General features: G+C 40.2%; 1 protein-coding gene across 4 annotated transcripts in view; it reads left to right on the top strand.

Moving 5' to 3' along the window:
* Positions 1 to 18,072, top strand: part of COL12A1 (collagen type XII alpha 1 chain) — a 321,024-nt gene extending 302,952 nt beyond the window's left edge. For 3 of the 4 annotated variants that reach the window (XM_068281498.1, XM_068281501.1, XM_068281499.1), the window contains 4 exons: positions 1,906 to 2,094; positions 2,314 to 2,391; positions 11,186 to 11,356; positions 17,054 to 18,072. In XM_068281498.1, coding sequence (XP_068137599.1) covers positions 1,906 to 2,094; positions 2,314 to 2,391; positions 11,186 to 11,356; positions 17,054 to 17,223 — 608 coding nt within the window. In that variant the 3' untranslated portion in view covers positions 17,224 to 18,072. Of the gene's footprint in view, positions 1 to 1,905; positions 2,095 to 2,313; positions 2,392 to 11,185; positions 11,357 to 15,902 lie in introns of all 4 variants that reach the window. The other variant, XM_068281500.1, reaches the window with a different exon arrangement.
* The last annotated feature ends 1,885 nt before the right edge of the window (positions 18,073 to 19,957 follow it).

Below are 19,957 nucleotides of genomic sequence, written 5' to 3'. Positions count from 1 at the left end.
CCTTTAATTTGTCATATTTATAAAAATTAGTTGATGTTATCAAAGAGGGAAGTTCTCAAAACACCACACTTAAGATTCTTCTTTATTGTCTGTATTACCTTACAATGTCTCAGTTACTCACCACGTTTGTGTGTCCTGCAAGCAGGTTTCATGTAGCATTTATTATACATTACTTCTGTTATTTGAGTACCGAATGCTCTTTATCTTGCAGAGACCCATGGTGCTAAATTACTGGTCTCAATTCTAGTAGGGTTTTCAAGCAAATTACCACAAGTACAGCAATTTACCACATGCGGTAATGACATTTAGCAGTTCTGGTAGAATTTAGTCATGTTTTACCGCATACAGCAAATTTTAGTCATGAATTACCGCATGCGGTAAATTATGCAACAATTTGTGCGGTAATTTGCATACATTTTTCAGAAAATCACTATTCTCATAGAAATTAGGGGGCATGTTAGCACATAATTTACAGATCAGTTTCAGACCTGCCTGTACCTTGCAGTAAAGCCAATTTGTATGCATTTTGTAGTTTTTAGTGGAGTTCCTATTGCTGTTTTAGTGGAGTTCCTATTCAGGTGTTGTAATAGAAAAGAATGGTAGAATGAAAACTCCAAATATTTACTGGATTTTTTTTATAGAGGGTGCCTATAAATATACTTTTCATAGGTTTACATAATCAAATACACCTCCCACCTCAAAAAAAATATTTCAAAGACTATCTTAACTTATGGAAGACAATTAAAAACTACTTATTTATTTACCGCTATTTTACCGCTTGCCGCAAGTTTTACAGCACATTTTAACGCACGTTTTACTGCATGTTCGGAAATGCAGAAAAATCTTTAAGAATTGCTAAAAAAAAGAGTAAAATACCTCATGAGGTATTTTACCAACAAAAAAATATTTACCGTACATAGCTACCAGAATTGAGACCACTGTCTTTTTATGGATACTCTCTTCTTTTAGTAGAGACTGAACATATAGTGAATGCATTATGCAATGCTGAATTCTATTGCTTTGCATGTATTATATTCTGTATCATCTAATTCTGCTTCTTTACACTGTATATTCCATGGATTCTTTATACTGCATGTATTACAAGATATCCATTTTATCATAAAGAACTGCATATCGTAAAAGGATATAACAATATTGCATATCTATTGTAGCAGGATTGGTTTCCTATACATAATCTAATTAGACAGTCTGAGAAAGTTATATTTTCTCAACTTGGCATAGCTGTGATGGTCTGGGCCAAGAGAGATTAGAATTTTTTAAACTGAATTTATTCATTTTTTTTCAGCTCAGCATTACACAGTAATGTATCTATCTACAATCAGATACCCAGAACATTTAAGTAGTGGGAAATTGCAAGTTCATGGATAATGTCATAATGATCTTAATGTGCTTCTGCGGTCTCCCCTTTTTACATGCTTTTTACATTACTCCACAGGCACTTCCTTTGAACATATAAAAGAACATTAGTACTGGGGAAGCAGAGAGGAGTATTTTTATGTACACTATAGAATGTCATTATCAGCGGTTAATGAATGCCTTCCAGCACTACAGTAGACCCTGCAGTGCCAGAGGACCCCTAAATGGATGGATGTTAAAAACAGATAAGCTCTTGGCCCACCCAGCATGACCATTTTAGTTAGTCTGAGTAGAATCCCAGAGTCTTGACCACGAATATTTAAAATGTTTTGCTACCCCTGTTGCTTGGAGGCTGTTCTAACATTGTTATTCTAAATATATAAAACATCCACAAACACAAGACTTGCTGACATCCCATCTTTATTGTTTAAACCACCACCAACCAGCCGTGGATAGAAATCAGACTCAGGTATGGGGAAAAAGCACTTCTCAATAATGTATTTTTTTCATTTTTTTCTGACCTTTAAGATCAAATGAACAGAGTTAATCAACTGTTGAACCAGATTCCAAATGACTATTACAACAGTCGCAGTCAACCTGGTCCTGCTGGTCCACCTGGTCCTCCTGGCAATGCTGGTGCAAGAGGTGAACCTGGACCTGCAGGAAGATCTGGATTCCCAGGAACACCTGGTGCTCAAGGACCACCTGGAGAAAGAGGTACTGTTGGTATTATTCATGGAAGTAAATGCATTTTAGAAAGTATATTAAACATCAGCATCATTTCAAGAAACAAACATGATATATGATCTCAATTCAGTTTGGCTTTATGCATTTGCAAACATGCATTGGATTCACATATATAGAATATTTTAAAGTTCAGTCTTACAGTATTGTTGCAAACAATGGTGATATAAATTATACATGTGCCCTCTTTAGGAATACCTGGAGAAAAAGGAGAAAGAGGTAACAATGGAGTTGGATCTCAAGGACCCAGAGGACTCACTGGACCACCAGGTCAGTACAACAAATTGCCTACCAGTTCCACAAATAAAAAATAAAAAAAATCTTATTGTTGCTGTGATTATTGATGTCTCTTTGGCTCTTGTTCAATTCACCTTTTCTCCTAAGTTTTCATCTTCTGTTAAATAACTTTTCAGCATTCTACAATGAAAATATACCAAAAAGAACTGTCAAAATTATTCAGAATATTTTCTTGCTTGCTGGTGGCTTAAATGGCATTTTATTCAGGCCCCTTTCACACTTCCCATGTTATAGTGCTTTGCAGTACTGCCCCGTCGCTCCCCTGCAGCAGCTTGTCGCTGTGGCCATTTATCTGTATGAGACTGGCACCCGCTATGCAACGCAATGCAACGGAAGTGCTACTGATGATGCAGAGGCAAGACAGACTCTGCAATGTGTTGGAGTCAAAGGCAATCTATTTATATTGTTGCAGTCCCAATGGGGCATGCATGTACCAATCGGTCAATATTCTGTGACATACTCCCTGTCCAGCAAGGAGCACGTCACTGAGCGGGGAGAGGAGCTACACAATTCACTATTGATACGGTGTGAAAATATCACATAGGAGAAAACTCAAGAGAAAAAAGGTAATTACAGGTGGGCCTATATTTCAAAAATGTACAATTAGGCATGAAGTGAATGTGATGAATGAATGTGATGGAAAGGTTCGAAGGTGTAGCTATAGGTGAGGCAGCCGTAGCAGTTGCTTTGAAGGTCCAAGGTCAGATGAGTCTCAGTTGGCTACACTTTTCATCTTCATACCCCGTGCCTACATTCACGTGACATTTGCACTTCAGTTTAGAAAAAAGTCCAGGGGAGTGGGTGAGGGTGTATTCAGTCTGGTGATAGACAGGTATACTCACAGATGCTGAATGCCAATGCTGAAGCTGGGTTGTGTACATTAGCATGAACCTCCAATACACTGAAAACAATTGTATTGCCATATTGCCTTTGTAGGATATGACCACTGGGCAGAACAGAGCAGGAGTCCAGTTACAAGGCAATGGGTTACAGATAAACAAAAAATGTACAGATAAGTGATGCATCATAGGTGGACAAGACTAGATGTCACCATGTCAACATAATTTGAAAGGGAAAAGTAAGAGAGGAAATTATCAGTCAAGTGTGCACAGTGCATAGTGCAGGGTATCCTGTAGGATGTAATGATTTGTAATTATGCCTCTGCTTAAAATCTGCAGTCCAGTTTCATATATTAGTTGCTCACAATCTAGTAGCCCACTTCCCTTCATTTCAGAACATGAATTGCTTAATTTAGTCTTCTTACCACTTTGCTTCTGCAACCATTTCTCTCTCTGGATTTAAGTACATGGCCTGCATAATCATGGGAACACAACCAAGGAAAAAATATAGCACATAATTATAGCACATACAGTGTTTTAGCTGCAGTAATACATTTGTAGGATATACATGCTATAGGGGTGTGCTATAGGGGTGTAAGAATCATCAATGTGTAGACCTGTTGGAACCAATATTGTGTAGGAATGAAGGTACTTTGTGTAGGAATGTAGGAACCAGCATTGTGTAGGAATGAGGGAACCAGCATTGTGTAGGAATGTAAGAACCAGCATTGTGTAGGAATGTAAGAACCAGCATTGTGTAGGAATGTAAGAACCAGCATTGTGTAGTTATGTAGGAACCAGCATTGTGTAGGAATGTAGGAACCAGCATTGTGTAGTTATGTAGGAACCAGCATTGTGTAGGAATGAGGGAACCAGCATTGTGTAGGAATGTAGGAACCAGCATTGTGTAGGAATGTAGGAACCAGCATTGTGTAGTTATGTAGGAACCAGCATTGTGTAGGAATGAGGGAACCAGCATTGTGTAGGAATGTAGGAACCAGCATTGTGTAGGAATGTAGGAACCAGCATTGTGTAGGAATTTAGGAACCAGCATTGTGTAGGAATGTAGGAACCAGCATTGTGTAGAAATGAGGGAACCAGCATTGTGTAAGAATGTAAGAACCAGCATTGTGTAGGAATGAGGGAACCATCATTGTGTAGGAATGTAAGAACCAGCATTGTGTAGGAATGAGGGAACCAGCATTGTGTAGGAATGTAAGAACCAGCATTGTGTAGTTATGTAGGAACCAGCATTGTGTAGGAATGTAGGAACCAGCATTGTGTAGGAATGTAAGAACAAGCATTGTGTAGGAATGAGGGAACCAGCATTGTGTAGGAATGAGGGAACCAGCAGTGTGTAGGAATGTAGGAACCAGCATTGTGTAGGAATGTAGGAACCAGCATTGTGTAGGAATGAGGGAACCAGCATTGTGTAGGAATGAGGGAACCAGCAGTGTGTAGGAATGTAGGAACCAGCATTGTGTAGGAATGTAGGAACCAGCATTGTGTAGTTATGTAGGAACCAGCATTGTGTAGGAATGAGGGAACCAGCATTGTGTAGGAATGTAGGAACCAGCATTGTGTAGGAATGTAGGAACCAGCATTGTGTAGGAATTTAGGAACCAGCATTGTGTAGGAATGTAGGAACCAGCATTGTGTAGAAATGAGGGAACCAGCATTGTGTAAGAATGTAAGAACCAGCATTGTGTAGGAATGAGGGAACCATCATTGTGTAGGAATGTAAGAACCAGCATTGTGTAGGAATGAGGGAACCAGCATTGTGTAGGAATGTAAGAACCAGCATTGTGTAGGAATGTAGGAACCAGCATTGTGTAGGAATGTAAGAACCAGCATTGTGTAGGAATGTAAGAACCAGCATTGTGTAGGAATGTAAGAACCAGCATTGTGTAGGAATGTAGGAACCAGCATTGTGTAGTTATGTAGGAACCAGCATTGTGTAGGAATGAGGGAACCAGCATTGTGTAGGAATGTAGGAACCAGAATTGTGTAGGAATGTAGGAACCAGCATTGTGTAGGAATTTAGGAACCAGCATTGTGTAGGAATTTAGGAACCAGCATTGTGTAGGAATGAGGGAACCAGCATTGTGTAGGAATGTAAGAACCAGCATTGTGTAGGAATGTAAGAACCAGCATTGTGTAGGCATTGTAAGAACCAGCATTGTGTAGGAATGTAAGAACCAGCATTGTGTAGGAATGAGGGAACCAGCATTGTGTAGGAATGTAGGAACCAGCATTGTTTAGGAATGTAAGAACCAGCATTGTGTAGGAATTTAGGAACCAGCATTGTGTAGGAATGTAAAAACCAGCATTGTGTAGGAATGTAGCAACCAGCATTGTGTAGTTATGTAGGAACCAGCATTGTGTAGGAATGAGGGAACCAGCATTGTGTAGGAATGTAGGAACCAGCATTGTGTAGGAATGTAGGAGCCAGCATTGTGTAGGAATGTAGGAACCAGCATTGTGTACTTATGTAGGAACCAGCATTGTGTAGGAATGTAGGAACCAGCATTGTGTAGGAATGAGGGAACCAGCATTGTGTAGGAATGAGGGAACCAGCATTGTGTAGGAATGAGGGAACCAGCATTGTGTAGGAATGAGGGAACCAGCATTGTGTAGGAATGTAGGAACCAGCATTGTGTAGGAATGTAGGAACCAGCATTGTGTAGGAATGAGGGAACCAGCATTGTATAGGACTGTAGGAACCAGCATTGTGTAGTTTTGTAGGAACCAGCATTGTGTAGTTTTGTAGGAACCAGCATTGTGTAGGAATGAGGGAACCAGCATTGTGTAGGAATGTAGGAGCCAGCATTGTGTAGGAATGTAGGAACCAGCATTGTGTACTTATGTAGGAACCAGCATTGTGTAGGAATGTAGGAACCAGCATTGTGTAGGAATGAGGGAACCAGCATTGTGTAGGAATGAGGGAACCAGCATTGTGTAGGAATGAGGGAACCAGCATTGTGTAGGAATGAGGGAACCAGCATTGTGTAGGAATGTAGGAACCAGCATTGTGTAGGAATGTAGGAACCAGCATTGTGTAGGAATGAGGGAACCAGCATTGTATAGGACTGTAGGAACCAGCATTGTGTAGTTTTGTAGGAACCAGCATTGTGTAGTTTTGTAGGAACCAGCATTGTGTAGGAATGAGGGAACCAGCATTGTGTAGGAATGTAGGAACCAGCATTGTGCAGGAATGTAGGAACCAGCATTGTGTAGGAATGTAGGAACCAGCATTGTGTAGGAATGTAGGAACCAGCATTGTGTAGGAATGAGGGAACCAGCATTGTGTAGGAATGTAGGAACCAGCATTGTGTAGGAATGTAGGAACCAGCATTGTGTAGGAATGTAAGAACCAGCATTGTGTAGGAATGTAAGAACCAGCATTGTGTAGGAATGTAAGAACCAGCATTGTGTAGGAATGTAGGAACCAGCATTGTGTAGTTATGTAGGAACCAGCATTGTGTAGGAATGAGGGAACCAGCATTGTGTAGGAATGTAGGAACCAGAATTGTGTAGGAATGTAGGAACCAGCATTGTGTAGGAATTTAGGAACCAGCATTGTGTAGGAATTTAGGAACCAGCATTGTGTAGGAATGAGGGAACCAGCATTGTGTAGGAATGTAAGAACCAGCATTGTGTAGGAATGTAAGAACCAGCATTGTGTAGGCATTGTAAGAACCAGCATTGTGTAGGAATGTAAGAACCAGCATTGTGTAGGAATGAGGGAACCAGCATTGTGTAGGAATGTAGGAACCAGCATTGTTTAGGAATGTAAGAACCAGCATTGTGTAGGAATTTAGGAACCAGCATTGTGTAGGAATGTAAAAACCAGCATTGTGTAGGAATGTAGCAACCAGCATTGTGTAGTTATGTAGGAACCAGCATTGTGTAGGAATGAGGGAACCAGCATTGTGTAGGAATGTAGGAACCAGCATTGTGTAGGAATGTAGGAGCCAGCATTGTGTAGGAATGTAGGAACCAGCATTGTGTACTTATGTAGGAACCAGCATTGTGTAGGAATGTAGGAACCAGCATTGTGTAGGAATGAGGGAACCAGCATTGTGTAGGAATGAGGGAACCAGCATTGTGTAGGAATGAGGGAACCAGCATTGTGTAGGAATGAGGGAACCAGCATTGTGTAGGAATGTAGGAACCAGCATTGTGTAGGAATGTAGGAACCAGCATTGTGTAGGAATGAGGGAACCAGCATTGTATAGGACTGTAGGAACCAGCATTGTGTAGTTTTGTAGGAACCAGCATTGTGTAGTTTTGTAGGAACCAGCATTGTGTAGGAATGAGGGAACCAGCATTGTGTAGGAATGTAGGAGCCAGCATTGTGTAGGAATGTAGGAACCAGCATTGTGTACTTATGTAGGAACCAGCATTGTGTAGGAATGTAGGAACCAGCATTGTGTAGGAATGAGGGAACCAGCATTGTGTAGGAATGAGGGAACCAGCATTGTGTAGGAATGAGGGAACCAGCATTGTGTAGGAATGAGGGAACCAGCATTGTGTAGGAATGTAGGAACCAGCATTGTGTAGGAATGTAGGAACCAGCATTGTGTAGGAATGAGGGAACCAGCATTGTATAGGACTGTAGGAACCAGCATTGTGTAGTTTTGTAGGAACCAGCATTGTGTAGTTTTGTAGGAACCAGCATTGTGTAGGAATGAGGGAACCAGCATTGTGTAGGAATGTAGGAACCAGCATTGTGCAGGAATGTAGGAACCAGCATTGTGTAGGAATGTAGGAACCAGCATTGTGTAGGAATGTAGGAACCAGCATTGTGTAGGAATGAGGGAACCAGCATTGTGTAGGAATGTAGGAACCAGCATTGTGTAGGAATGTAGGAACCAGTATTGTGTAGGAATGTAAGAACCAGCATTGTGTAGGAATGTAGGAACCAGCATTGTGTAGGAATGTAGGAACCAGCATTGTGTAGGAATTTAGGAACCAGCATTGTGTAGGAATTTAGGAACCAGCATTGTGTTGGAATGAAGGTGCCAGCATTATGTAGGGATCTGGAAACCAACATGATGTAGGTATGTGGGAATCCTTTTTTGTAGGAATTTTTGAACCAGAATTATTAGGAAAGTGGAAATGAGCATTGTGTTACGATATTGAAACCAGCACTTGTGTGATGCTGTAGAATCTAACTTTGTGTAGGAATGTAGGAACCAGTTTTGTGTAGGAATGTAGAAACCAGTTTTGTGTAGGAATGTAGAAACCAGTTTTGTGTAGAAATCTAGAAACATCTTTGTGCAGGAACGTGGAAACAGCTTTGTGTTGGAATATGAGAATCAGCTCCGTATAGGAATGTACAAAACAGTTTGTGTAGGAATGTAGGAACCAAGATTGTGTTGGAAGGTAGGATCCAGCTTTGTGTTGGAATGTGGAAAACAGCTTTATACAGGAATGTTGGAACCAGCTTCATGTAGGAATGTAGGAAACAGCTTTGTGGAGGAATATAGGAACCAGCATTGTGTAGAAATGTAGGAACCAGCATTGTGTAGAAATGTAGGAACCAGCATTGTGTAGGTATACAGGCTCTAGTAGTTTAATATTAAGACAAAAGTGGACACTTCTATTAAAAAGTAGATTTATAAAATAAATTATATTCACATTCAAGAACAGTTGATAAGGTCAGACCCTGGAGCCTTGTTTTTCGGGCATATATAAAACTGTGGGTGCATTGCAGGCATTGGGGTACCATGAATGTCTTTTTGTCATTTTATTTATTTTTCCGAAAATGTTCAGTAAATGTTCAAATATACTACATGTTAACAGATAATAATGTTTAAAAGCATCCTCTTGTATGCTTTTGTTCCAAGTACCACCTTGTATGCTGATAACATCTAGATCAGTGGTTCCCAACCTGGGGGGCGATCGCCCCCAGGTGGGCGATTTGGGTTCTAAGGGGGGCGGTAAATTTGTGGGGGGCGACAGGGGGGCGATCAGTATGAAAAGGCAGAAAAAATAAAGTGTCGCAGTGTCACTCGTTTTTAAGAAAATTATGGGCAAAAAATATGATCTGTATAAAATATGCAAGTGTGCATGATAGAGTTGCGTAATTCCTCAGGGCTCGTTAGTCACGCGCCGGTGTAATGTCAGATATTGCAGCCCGGAAGCAGCCTTCCTCACTGAGTATCGCGCATGCTCAGTGGGAAGTTAGATATTATTTACCTGAAATATCTCCGCTTCCGCACCACGTACACTCCCAAAATTTTCAGGGGAGGGAGGGGACCCCCAGATCTAGCTCTGTGTCGAATTGCAGCCCCCGAGCCCCGCTAGTTCCCGGAGATAGGTTTGCTGCAATCAGTCTCGGGAACCAGCGGGGCTCGGGGGCTGCAATTCGGCACAGAGCTAGATCTGGGGGTCCCCTCCCTCCCCTGAAAATTTCGGGAGTGTACGTGGTGCGGAAGCGGAGATATTTAGGACGTTTTACGTGGCTGCACAATTTAATAGGACACAGGCTCTTCTGCGCATGTGGGGCTGCACAACGTGCGGGGCTGCCCATTCTGACACTACACCGGTAAGGGAATTGGCGCAAAGTAGTTGAGTCACCGGCTATTTTTAGCTGGCAAGGTCACAGCGCTACCCCCTCCACTGGCACCACCACCTGGCGTAAGGGTATACCGTACTAAGAGAAGGGGGGCGACAGGGGTGAGTCGTCTTCCCCTAAGGGGCAATACCTCATAAAAGGTTGGGAACCACTGATCTAGATTCATCTGGATGTCATCAGCATACAAGTAGCCCTGAATGTGTTATTCTGACTCATATCCCCTGCCCAAAAAACTGGTTCACCTTGCCAGTCAGTTAAGTCCAGTAAAATGTTTTGGTACCTAACAGACACCTTTAGCTAACAGTTAGTAATTTACATAAATATTGCTCAGAGACCTGATCTTCTGAAAGGGAAAGCTGACCCAAATCTCAGAGGAGCCAAACAAAAGTATTGTTCTGTTTTTTTTAGTTTCATTTTAGGATACGGTCCAATATTCTGAGATCTAGTTATAGATATTGGTTTGTTTTACTACTTTCTTATCTTCCCTGTGCTCATTACTAAATGTTCCTTATTAGCAACTGAAACACCCAGAAACACTGACATCAATGTAACACTTTGCTTGATGAAGTCATCTGAACCTACTGTGCTTTATCAAAGAAACCATGGGATACTTTGGATCAAAAACAGAAATGTATTCTTTTTTATCTCAGACATCTAAGATTTCTCATTGTGCGTTTCAGCTGTTATTGGATAGCATACAACTTTTCACATGGTTCTGTATTTTAAGTTGGCAGTCCACTAATCAATTACTTGCTGCATTACATGATTATTTGCCAAAATGCTTGGCTGTAGAATAGTTTTTGATCAGTTCTGTATTTAATTAAATTGTTAGTAATACATAATTTATTCATTATAAAATGTACAAGAAGCTTGCAACAATTTTATCCTCACTTGATTCATAATTTACATTTTAGCTAACCATAACAGTGCTTATTCCAAAGAAAACATTACATAATCTATCCCTAGGACGCAGAGTAGTAGAGTTGATACACTAATGTTAATTGAAATGCAGTGTGCTTTACTATGCAGTAGTTTCCCTAGAGGTCATTATATCTTAGACATGGAAATAAACCAAGGAATTCTTTGTTGTTTGCAAGTGGCTCCTATCTCGCCTGATCTGGTTCTAAATAGAACAAAGACTGTGCGGTAACATGCTTAAATAAGAATCAAGGTCAGAGTTTCCAACGTGTTTTGGTTAGTTTGGTGTCTTCATTGACAACATATGTAGACACTGACTATTTTTGTGTATGCATTGTGTTAGACAGTCGCTGTGCCAGATGCATTATTAAATCTGCTTTAAAACAATAGAGAGCAAACCTCACAGGATTTTTATTTTTTATTTCAGGACCACCAGGCGACTCTAGAACTGGACCACCAGGTTCTACAGGCTCCACAGGACCTCCAGGACCTCCTGGTCGGCCAGGTAACCATGGAATTAGAGGTCCTGTTGGTCCACCCGGATATTGTGATGCTTCAATGTGCGCAAGTATTCCCTACAATGGCCAAGGATATCCAGGTATGTTTTTGAGTACATCTTCCTAATGGTTTATTACTAGAATAGGAATATACTCTAATATGGCTTTGATGATTATAAGAAAGTCATTATTTTTGAGGAGGAGATAAGTACACACTCTTTCATACACTGTAGTTTGTTTATCATTGTTTGTACTAGAAACAGTAGTATATCTATTGCTGAATGGTAGTTTGCAAACCTTTTATGTTTAGCAGCTGGGTTAAATTCACAAATGTAGTAACAGTGATAGTTAATGGAAACTTGGCATGTTGCTAGTATACACATCTGTGCGTTTCCCATCTGTAGCTGGATCAGGGGCGGCTAGCGGGAGCAGAGAATAAAGTGTCCGCTCTGATTGGTTGGCTGTGGTCTGGCTGTAGCCTGGGGCAGATACATTAACTCCATAGGCTATATGGGGAATGCATCTGCCTGCCTGGGTTTATCGCAGATGGCACAGAAGTGCGGCCCACTTACCGCAATGTACCCCACAGATCAGTTGCAGATTGATAAGTGTGAATTGTTCCTATATAGAAAAAAGGAGCCATTCACAGTCAGCTTTGTGATGTGTGGAGAATGGACAAAAATTTTGTTCTCAGCTCAAGTGGGAACACAGCCTTACTTAAGCTATACATTTAACAACTGAATACACTTGGCTAGAAGTCGAGAAATTTAGGGCTGACTCACAGTGTAAAATTGTAGGGGTCGTCTTATCTGTGAGTCAGTCCTAAACCTCTCCACTTATAGGAAGGTGGGCGGGCTCTCTCTCCCCCTTCCAGCAGTTCTGAAGTTGGGACCTACTCTGATCCCCTTCCCATCCACCACAATTTAAAGAAGGCCCATATCTTACTGTCTCCCTCTCCCTGTGATACAAGGCAGAGCCCATCTGCTCCTCTCTCACTCACACTGGACTGCGTACTGTAATTATGGTGATATCAGGAGGCGGACATATGCTAATGTAGACAGACCAGTGTGAGTGAGAGGAGAGGATGCAGCACTTGATGCTGAGAATGGTGAGTGAAAAAGCCTTTACTGCAGGCTCTGCATTGTGTCACAGGTGGGGGGAGAGAGACAATGAGAGCCAGCCCCCCTTTTAGAATGTGAGTGATGTGAAGTGGGTCAGAGTAGGTCACAGCTTTGGGCTGGGGGGGGGGGGGGAGAGATTGCACATCAAATGTTATCACAGCTGACAGCGGTGGTGCATTGCAGCCAGCTCCATTAAATTAACCACATTGGGTAGTGGATGAAGGAGTCTGGCTGTTATGGACAACATAAACTTTGTTCTGTCTGTTTGCTTTGTTTCAATGTTCACAAATTGTCTCCTCTGCCTGTAGAGAGAAACTCTCAGGAGGATTATTTAGGCTGTGTAATCAGGTGCAAAGTTTGATGAATAGACCTATATTTGAGTAATTTTAAAAAATTCAGCTTTAGGGCCCATTCACACTAAAAGCACCTTTCTGAACGTTTTGCGATTGATTAGCGTTTTTAAAATCACTCCCATTCACTTTCATTAAATCGCGGTAAAAATCTTGAAAAACTGCAGCGATTTTGCGATCGCGTACACAAAATCTCGACGATTTTTCCACAATTTGGCCCTAAGAGGGTAAAATATTGGGGTCAACTTAAACATGAGGTCGACTTATATTCAGTGATAGTAACTTATAGCATTTCATTATTATCACCACGCTATGGCTTCTTGCACACTGCAAGCGATTCCGATTCAGATTCCGCTTTTTAATCAGTTTTTACCTCCGATTCAGATTCCGATTTGCAGTGTGCAAGGAGCAAACTGCAAATCTGAATCGGAATCGGAAGTAAAAACAGATTAAAAAGCGGAATCTGAATCTGAATCGCTTGCAGTGTGCAAGAGGCCTATCAGTGATAAAATGACATATATGACATTATTTTGCAAAGGAAATGGCATAGTTTTTTTTTTAATTACTAGTGGTTTGTGAATGGCACCAAGTGAGTTTCTTTAGATGGTAGATTTATTTTTTGCCTATTGTTATTGCACCAAAATAACAGCTTTCAATGCTGTTTGACTGGGTGCACACAACCATGCCAAAGAAATGGTTTACTATTACTGGTATCGGGTGCTAGGGAGCATAAAGAGGGTTATGTTAGGGAAGGTTTGATGTAGATAATTTATTGTTAGGTTAAGAGTATGCTAGGGCTAATAGAAATATGGGAAATAATCAACTTAAACTAGTATTACCAATATTGCAGTATATGGTTTAGGTTTCATAATCATTTAAAGGGTATAGGCTAGGGTTAACCTCCTTGCCGGTCTAAAAAATCCGGCAAGGAGGCAGCGCCGCACATTTTTTTAATTTTTTTTTTTAAATCATGTAGCGAGCCAAGGGCTCGCTACATGATAGCCGCTAAGAGGCGGCATTCCCCCACCCACTCCGATCGCCTTCGGCGATCAGAGTATGCAGGGAATCCCGTTGAGAACGGGATTGCCTGCAGGGCTTCCCCGGTCGCCATGGCGACGGGGCGGGATGACGTCACCGACGTCATGGACGTCGGGACGTCATAGGGAATCCCGATCCGCCCCTCAACGCTGCCTGGCACTGATTGGCCAGGCAGCGCAGGGCTCTGGGGCGGGGGGGAGCGACTCGGCGCGGCGGATTGCGGCGGATCGGCGGCGAGCGGCGGCGATCGGAAGTTACAAGCAGCTAGCAAAGTGCTAGCTGCTTGTAACAAAAAAAAATTATGCAAATCGGCCCAGCGGGGCCTGAGATATCCTCCTGCGCAGGTTACCCCGAGCTGAGCTCGGGATAACCGGCAAGGAGGTTAAGTGAAAGGTTCAGTCATGGTTAGGTGTTTAAAAAAGAAAGAGTTAAGGAAAGAAGGACAGGAGTAATGCTTAACAAGGGGTCACTGTTACTCTTGGATGTAGAATGTAGGAGGCAAGGGTTAGGTATAGGCCAGGAGAAAGAGGTTATTATTAATCATTGTTTGGAAAAAGAAAACAATGTGGGAGCTACAGAAAATTTTGTGGTTCTATGATTAAGACCTATGCTAACAAACAGTGCCATAGCTATGATCAGATTAAATCTATTAGCATTTATATCTCATAAGGGGTATGCCATTTGAGAATTTTCTAGGTAATTCAGGATTCAAAACTTCCAGTGATCACAAAACCTAGATGTCTGATCAACCCAGTAGACACAGCTTTGTCCTCCAATGGCCTGTTAAAAATAATGTTGATTACTGCTACATCATTGCAGTTTGCAACTATATGAAGGTCTTGATGTTTCTGCCCCATGTTCATTGCTCTGCAACACATGGAAATACAGGAACTACAGTATGTCAGTGCAATATGTTTCTGGTAGTATTAAAAGATATACTTACCTCGGTGATCCGTAGGCCCTCCAAGTTTGTGTATGTAAAAAGGGCATCTGTTAATTTGAGTGTCTAGTGAGGGTTATAGTTGAACATTGGTAATATTCTATTATCCACTTCACGAACCTAAATCTCACACTAACCATACCCTACCTATGCCTTAAGTCCAAGGATGGTTAGAACACCAAAGGTAGATTTGCAGAAGTGTTTTATTCTTCAATGCATGAGTCACTACAATCATGTTTGTGTTGACTCATGCATTGAAGAATAAAACATTTCTGCAAATCTACCTTTAGTGTGCTAACCAACCTTAGACATTGTGTATTGTACTGGGTGGCGCTTTGCACCCTGGTTATGCACCCAACTACAGACGACAAGATGTGCCTCTTCCAGACCCTCTACTTGACTACCTATGTCTAAGACTAACCCCCCACCTATGACTAAGACTAACCTACAACCTACACCTAACACTAGTGCTGTAACTACCTCTCCCAGCACTCGGCTATGTTACTGCCAATCACCCATTGAAAATAGCAAGGCTCTGCCCCCTATAACTGAACCCCATTCTTATTGCTGTAGCAAATTGATGATTTTTAAAGGAGTAAGTCATCTCCTTTCCCTTACACCAAACTATATTTTTATAAACAGTCCAGTACCTCATTTCCTTACTCATGAATAATTTATAGACTGTTTAAGACTTTACTGTATCCTAAAAATGTACCCAAGTCAATGATGCCGTATAAATTAAGGATCTTGACAGCTTCTTTTTCAGGTTACATTTTTATTATATTTTTAGGAAATTGCTTTCCCTCAATTCCTCAAGGAAACACATTTAACCTTTCACAATTTCACTGCCCCAAAACTATTTAATTTAGGTTTCTTAAATAAAATAAATATATATATTTAACACCCCCAACAAGCTTATCACACAGTACGTTAGTAACCTGGACCCATTAAACATTACTTATAGAATATTCAATAAGTGTACAGTTTGTTTATTTATCACCTGCATACTGTGACTTATACCACCATTTTCTCTGTTTACTTATTTACTGAATTTTGGTATCTAAACTATAGTTAAGAGCTTTCTATGTGTAACCCCTTGAATGTTTTAGCTGATAAAGTCTATTCTATGTATAGAAGACAATGTATTTGATTGTCTTACTATTAAGCAAACACTAACAACCTGTTTGACCTGTTTCAGGTTCCGGCTAACACATTTTAGTCTCCAGTGCTGCTTACAGTTTGAATTGATGAAAATCCTGTTTCTGAGATGTTTGCGCACGTGCTTTCTTTGAAATGATTCTTTTGGGAAATTTCACCATGGATATAGCTAGTGACTTGTATTGCCATCAAAGGGGAACTGTTCTCTATACTAACAACACTCGAATGGAAACCAGGACAGTGATTTCAGCTTACAAAGCCTGTTTGCATTTCTGTAGTGAAAAAGCCATGTCAAGTATGAGAAAAACAAAAAAAATAAGACCTCAGTTGTATGGGAGGTCATTATAACTACTAACTACTGTATCTGAGGTAATCCTTTTACATAGAGATTTAACATGCGGAAATAGAACATGATTTATGTAAATAATAAACTAACTGTGGCTTGTAAATGATTTGTATGACAACATATCCACTAAAATCAGTTAACATTATTTTACATGAAGCTAATACAATTAAATCTTGCTGCTTGCTAATTGCTAGAATAACCATTGACCCCCTGTGAGATCTACGGTGCTATTTCTTGTCAGACAAAGCCAAGTAATGACATAACCGTTGAGGTGTTTAACGATGTATGCAACTGAACATAATAATGTATATTGATGACTTAATGACAATGCTTCTAGTGTCATGTTTGCAATTATTTATTATTGCACATCAGGATAAATGATAACAGTTTACTCCTTATTTATTTCAGCTAACACCACTATGTTCCAAGACCCTATATATCAAATTATACAATGTATAACACTAGAATGCATTTTATTATACATTGTATAATCATTCACTAAACCCTTTGTTGCCCTCCTTGCTTCTACTTGGCTAATACAATGGGATACCGTGTCTAACTTGATCACACGCATAAGCTGTGAATAACAATTTAATCTAAAACCATTTTTTTATGTGGAGGAGTCTGCAAGTTACTTTTAACTAACTTGTATTTACCCAACAACAAGAGTTAAACTGTTGGTTATTCTGATAACATATAGGTCATTCTATATATGGTAAAATGTATATAGAATACCAGTATATATGTAGATATGTATAAAAAAGCCAAAAATCCCGACGTGTCTTCTTTGTTATCCAATGACTAAATGTATTATTTTGTTCAATCGGATAAATATTTTCAACCAGAACCTTATCAGCCTGAAAGTGGACCAAGTGAGCCTGAAAGTCAACCTTACGTAATCCCAATGCAACCAGGGAGCCCAGATGATGAGGACTATGAGCAGGACATGCATCATCAGTATGCTGAACATATGCGGTGGAGAAGATCTTTAAGAAAAAAAGTAGTAAAGTCCTAAAGTATTTTGTGTTTAATATGCTTTATGTGTCATTTACTTGGTAACAACAGTCAAACAATACATGCAAAGTAAGTGGATAGCATGCGTTCCAATTTCCTTCCAGGATACTGCAATCATGAAATGCACTTGCACGTATGTACACATACATGGTTTATGTGTATGCTGTGATAAGTAGATCTCACCGTAGAAACAGTAAATTGCTTCTTGTCCCATGTGGCTAAATGCTTGTAAAATATTTTGTGCTTGCGCTGCCATTTGCATTGTTCCAAATGTGTGAATAAAGATGCAAATTTTATAAAAAAAATAAATAAAAATGTTACATAGCAGAGATCTAAATCAAAAGTTAACTTCCCTGCAGCTTTATGTCGAAGAAATGATGTCATATCCCTGCTTTAAAGCCATATTGCAAGCCATACTGTGCCCATTAAACAAACCATTTCCTCTGTACCCTTCTACCCCAAGCTTGCATTATACTTTGTAGGGGATATACCGCTTTTATACACTGCCTCCTTTTAAGCATCCAGAATCCTTTCATCATAGCTAAACTTATTGCACCAGTGCGGTGCAGGTTTATATTGTAAACACATTAACGGTTACATGTATGCCGAGTTGCAGTCAGTCCTGCAGAAAATGGAATTGCATGTTTGTGCTGTATATTTAGAATGGACAAATGTCAGAATATAGTGTTTCTTAGTTCTCAAAGCAGTTTGAAATATCCTGCAAGACTATGAAAATAGATTTGCTGTTTGAACATTTTTAACTGCAAATTGTGAATTTCACTGCCTTATATTTTTATTTATTTCTGAAACAAAAGAGGCGTTTTTTCAATAAAACTACTGAAAACAAAAATATCTTATTTTATTGAGTTTTTATTTTGTTTGTGACAAACATATTAAAAAAAGGTCCATTGTTCACAGCAAAGTTCATATTAAGTAAAATTCACTGAATACGCTCAATTATGCATTACATAACATTAGGCTCTTAACAGAGCATGCTAATATTCTGAATGGTTTGAAAGTGTAACTGCAACGGTAGAATACATTTATTGTTTTGTTCTCTAATGCTTAGGTAATGCCTGACTCAGACATAGCTGGGGCTTTCTAAAAGAGTCAATGCACTCTGTAGTAGCCTGGTTGCAAGCACATAATAGGTCCGATTCAATTTCATTTTTTTCTCATAGGAAATAATTTCTCATCTGGGGCCATATGCAATTAACTTTTTCACCTGAGTTATCTCCTAGGAGATAATTTTCATTTTTTCTTTTAACTAACTATGCAACATTTTTTAATTGAAAAAGTACCCAAAAGTTGGTGAAAAGGTACTATCAAATTTATTTTGAGTATTTTCTTGCTTGCTGGTGGCTTACAGGGCATTTTATGACAAGTTGTAAAAATATCACCTAGGAGAAAACTCAGGAGAAAAAGTGAATTGCATATGGGCCCTTCTGTTTAAAATAACTTTTCAGCACTCTGCAATTGAAAAAGCATCATAAGTAGGTGAATGTGTACTTCCAAAATGATTCTAAGTAATTTTTTTGCTTGCTAGGGCTTAAAAGGCATATTATTGATGATGGGAATATATCACCTAGGAGAAAACAGGAGAAAAAACTGAACTGGATCGAGCCCAATAGCTGTCATGTACAAGGTTGGGTCTAAGATAAGGGGCAAAATATTGGACACTGATAGAGTTTGTATCCTTTGTTTTATGAAGCTTTATGCGTCGCATATTTCACATAAGGGGCTTGATTCACTAAAGCGTGATAACTGCTATCACAGCAGTTATCACGCGATCTGCCATGCACGCAAAGCATTAATCTGCGTGCTAAATGAACATTTGTGCGCGATCACGCGCATGTTTCAACAGTTCATTTATGACGCAAAGTAATCCTTTACGTGCGCAAAGTGCCGCACACGGCAGATCGCGTAATAACTGCTGTTATAGCAGTTATCACGTTTTAGTGCATTAAGCCCAACAATTGGTAAGTACAGGCTCACAGTTAGTTCTGCAGTTTCTGTTGTGAGAGAAAACTCACCCACAGAGTAGGTGTAGAGGGCAATGGGTGTATAAATGCCATTTCCTGACAGCTAATTGTAGTCTTATAGTCTTAACTAGGAATTGTATTGAAAGTAACAAAATGAATGCATTATTATTATTATTATTATTATTATTATTATTTTTTACAATATTCATGCATAAATGCATAAACTCAGTGTTTGCCCATTGTAAAGATATTTCCTCACTTTGACTTACATTCTGAAATTTATCACAGGTGGCAACAGCTTTTCCTGTCAGGTACAGCTCTGCAGAATGTTTGTTTACTGAAAGTTCTATGCACAGAGGGAGATACTGCTTGCTTGGCAGTTGAAAACCGAGGTTATTTCCCACAATGCAATGAGGTATACTCATGCTGGATTTGCACTCTTTACCGCCCAAGGCCATTGTCACCAGCCGCCCTCCCTTCAGTATAGGTAGCCAGATGACCCCTCCCCCCTTCCCTCTAGTATAGGTAGCCTGATGACTACCTTAATCCCTCCTCCCCCCCACACACACACTTCAGTAGCCAGCTGGCCTTCACACCGCAGCAGCCATCAGTGTCACTGATTTCTCCACTCATCTCCATTGCAGAAACTTCCTCCTCCTTTCCATCTCCAGTGCTGCCCAAGTTCATAGCCGCTGGCCACAATGCAAGAGTGCACAGAGAGCAAGGTGGCTACTGCACAGGCGGCTAGCAGCA

The sequence above is a fragment of the Hyperolius riggenbachi genome, chromosome 4 (assembly GCF_040937935.1).
Source record: "Hyperolius riggenbachi isolate aHypRig1 chromosome 4, aHypRig1.pri, whole genome shotgun sequence".
NCBI classification, from domain to species: domain Eukaryota; kingdom Metazoa; phylum Chordata; class Amphibia; order Anura; family Hyperoliidae; genus Hyperolius; species Hyperolius riggenbachi.
Note: the sequence above shows the minus strand (reverse complement) of the source record. Positions and strands in the feature narration are given on the sequence as shown.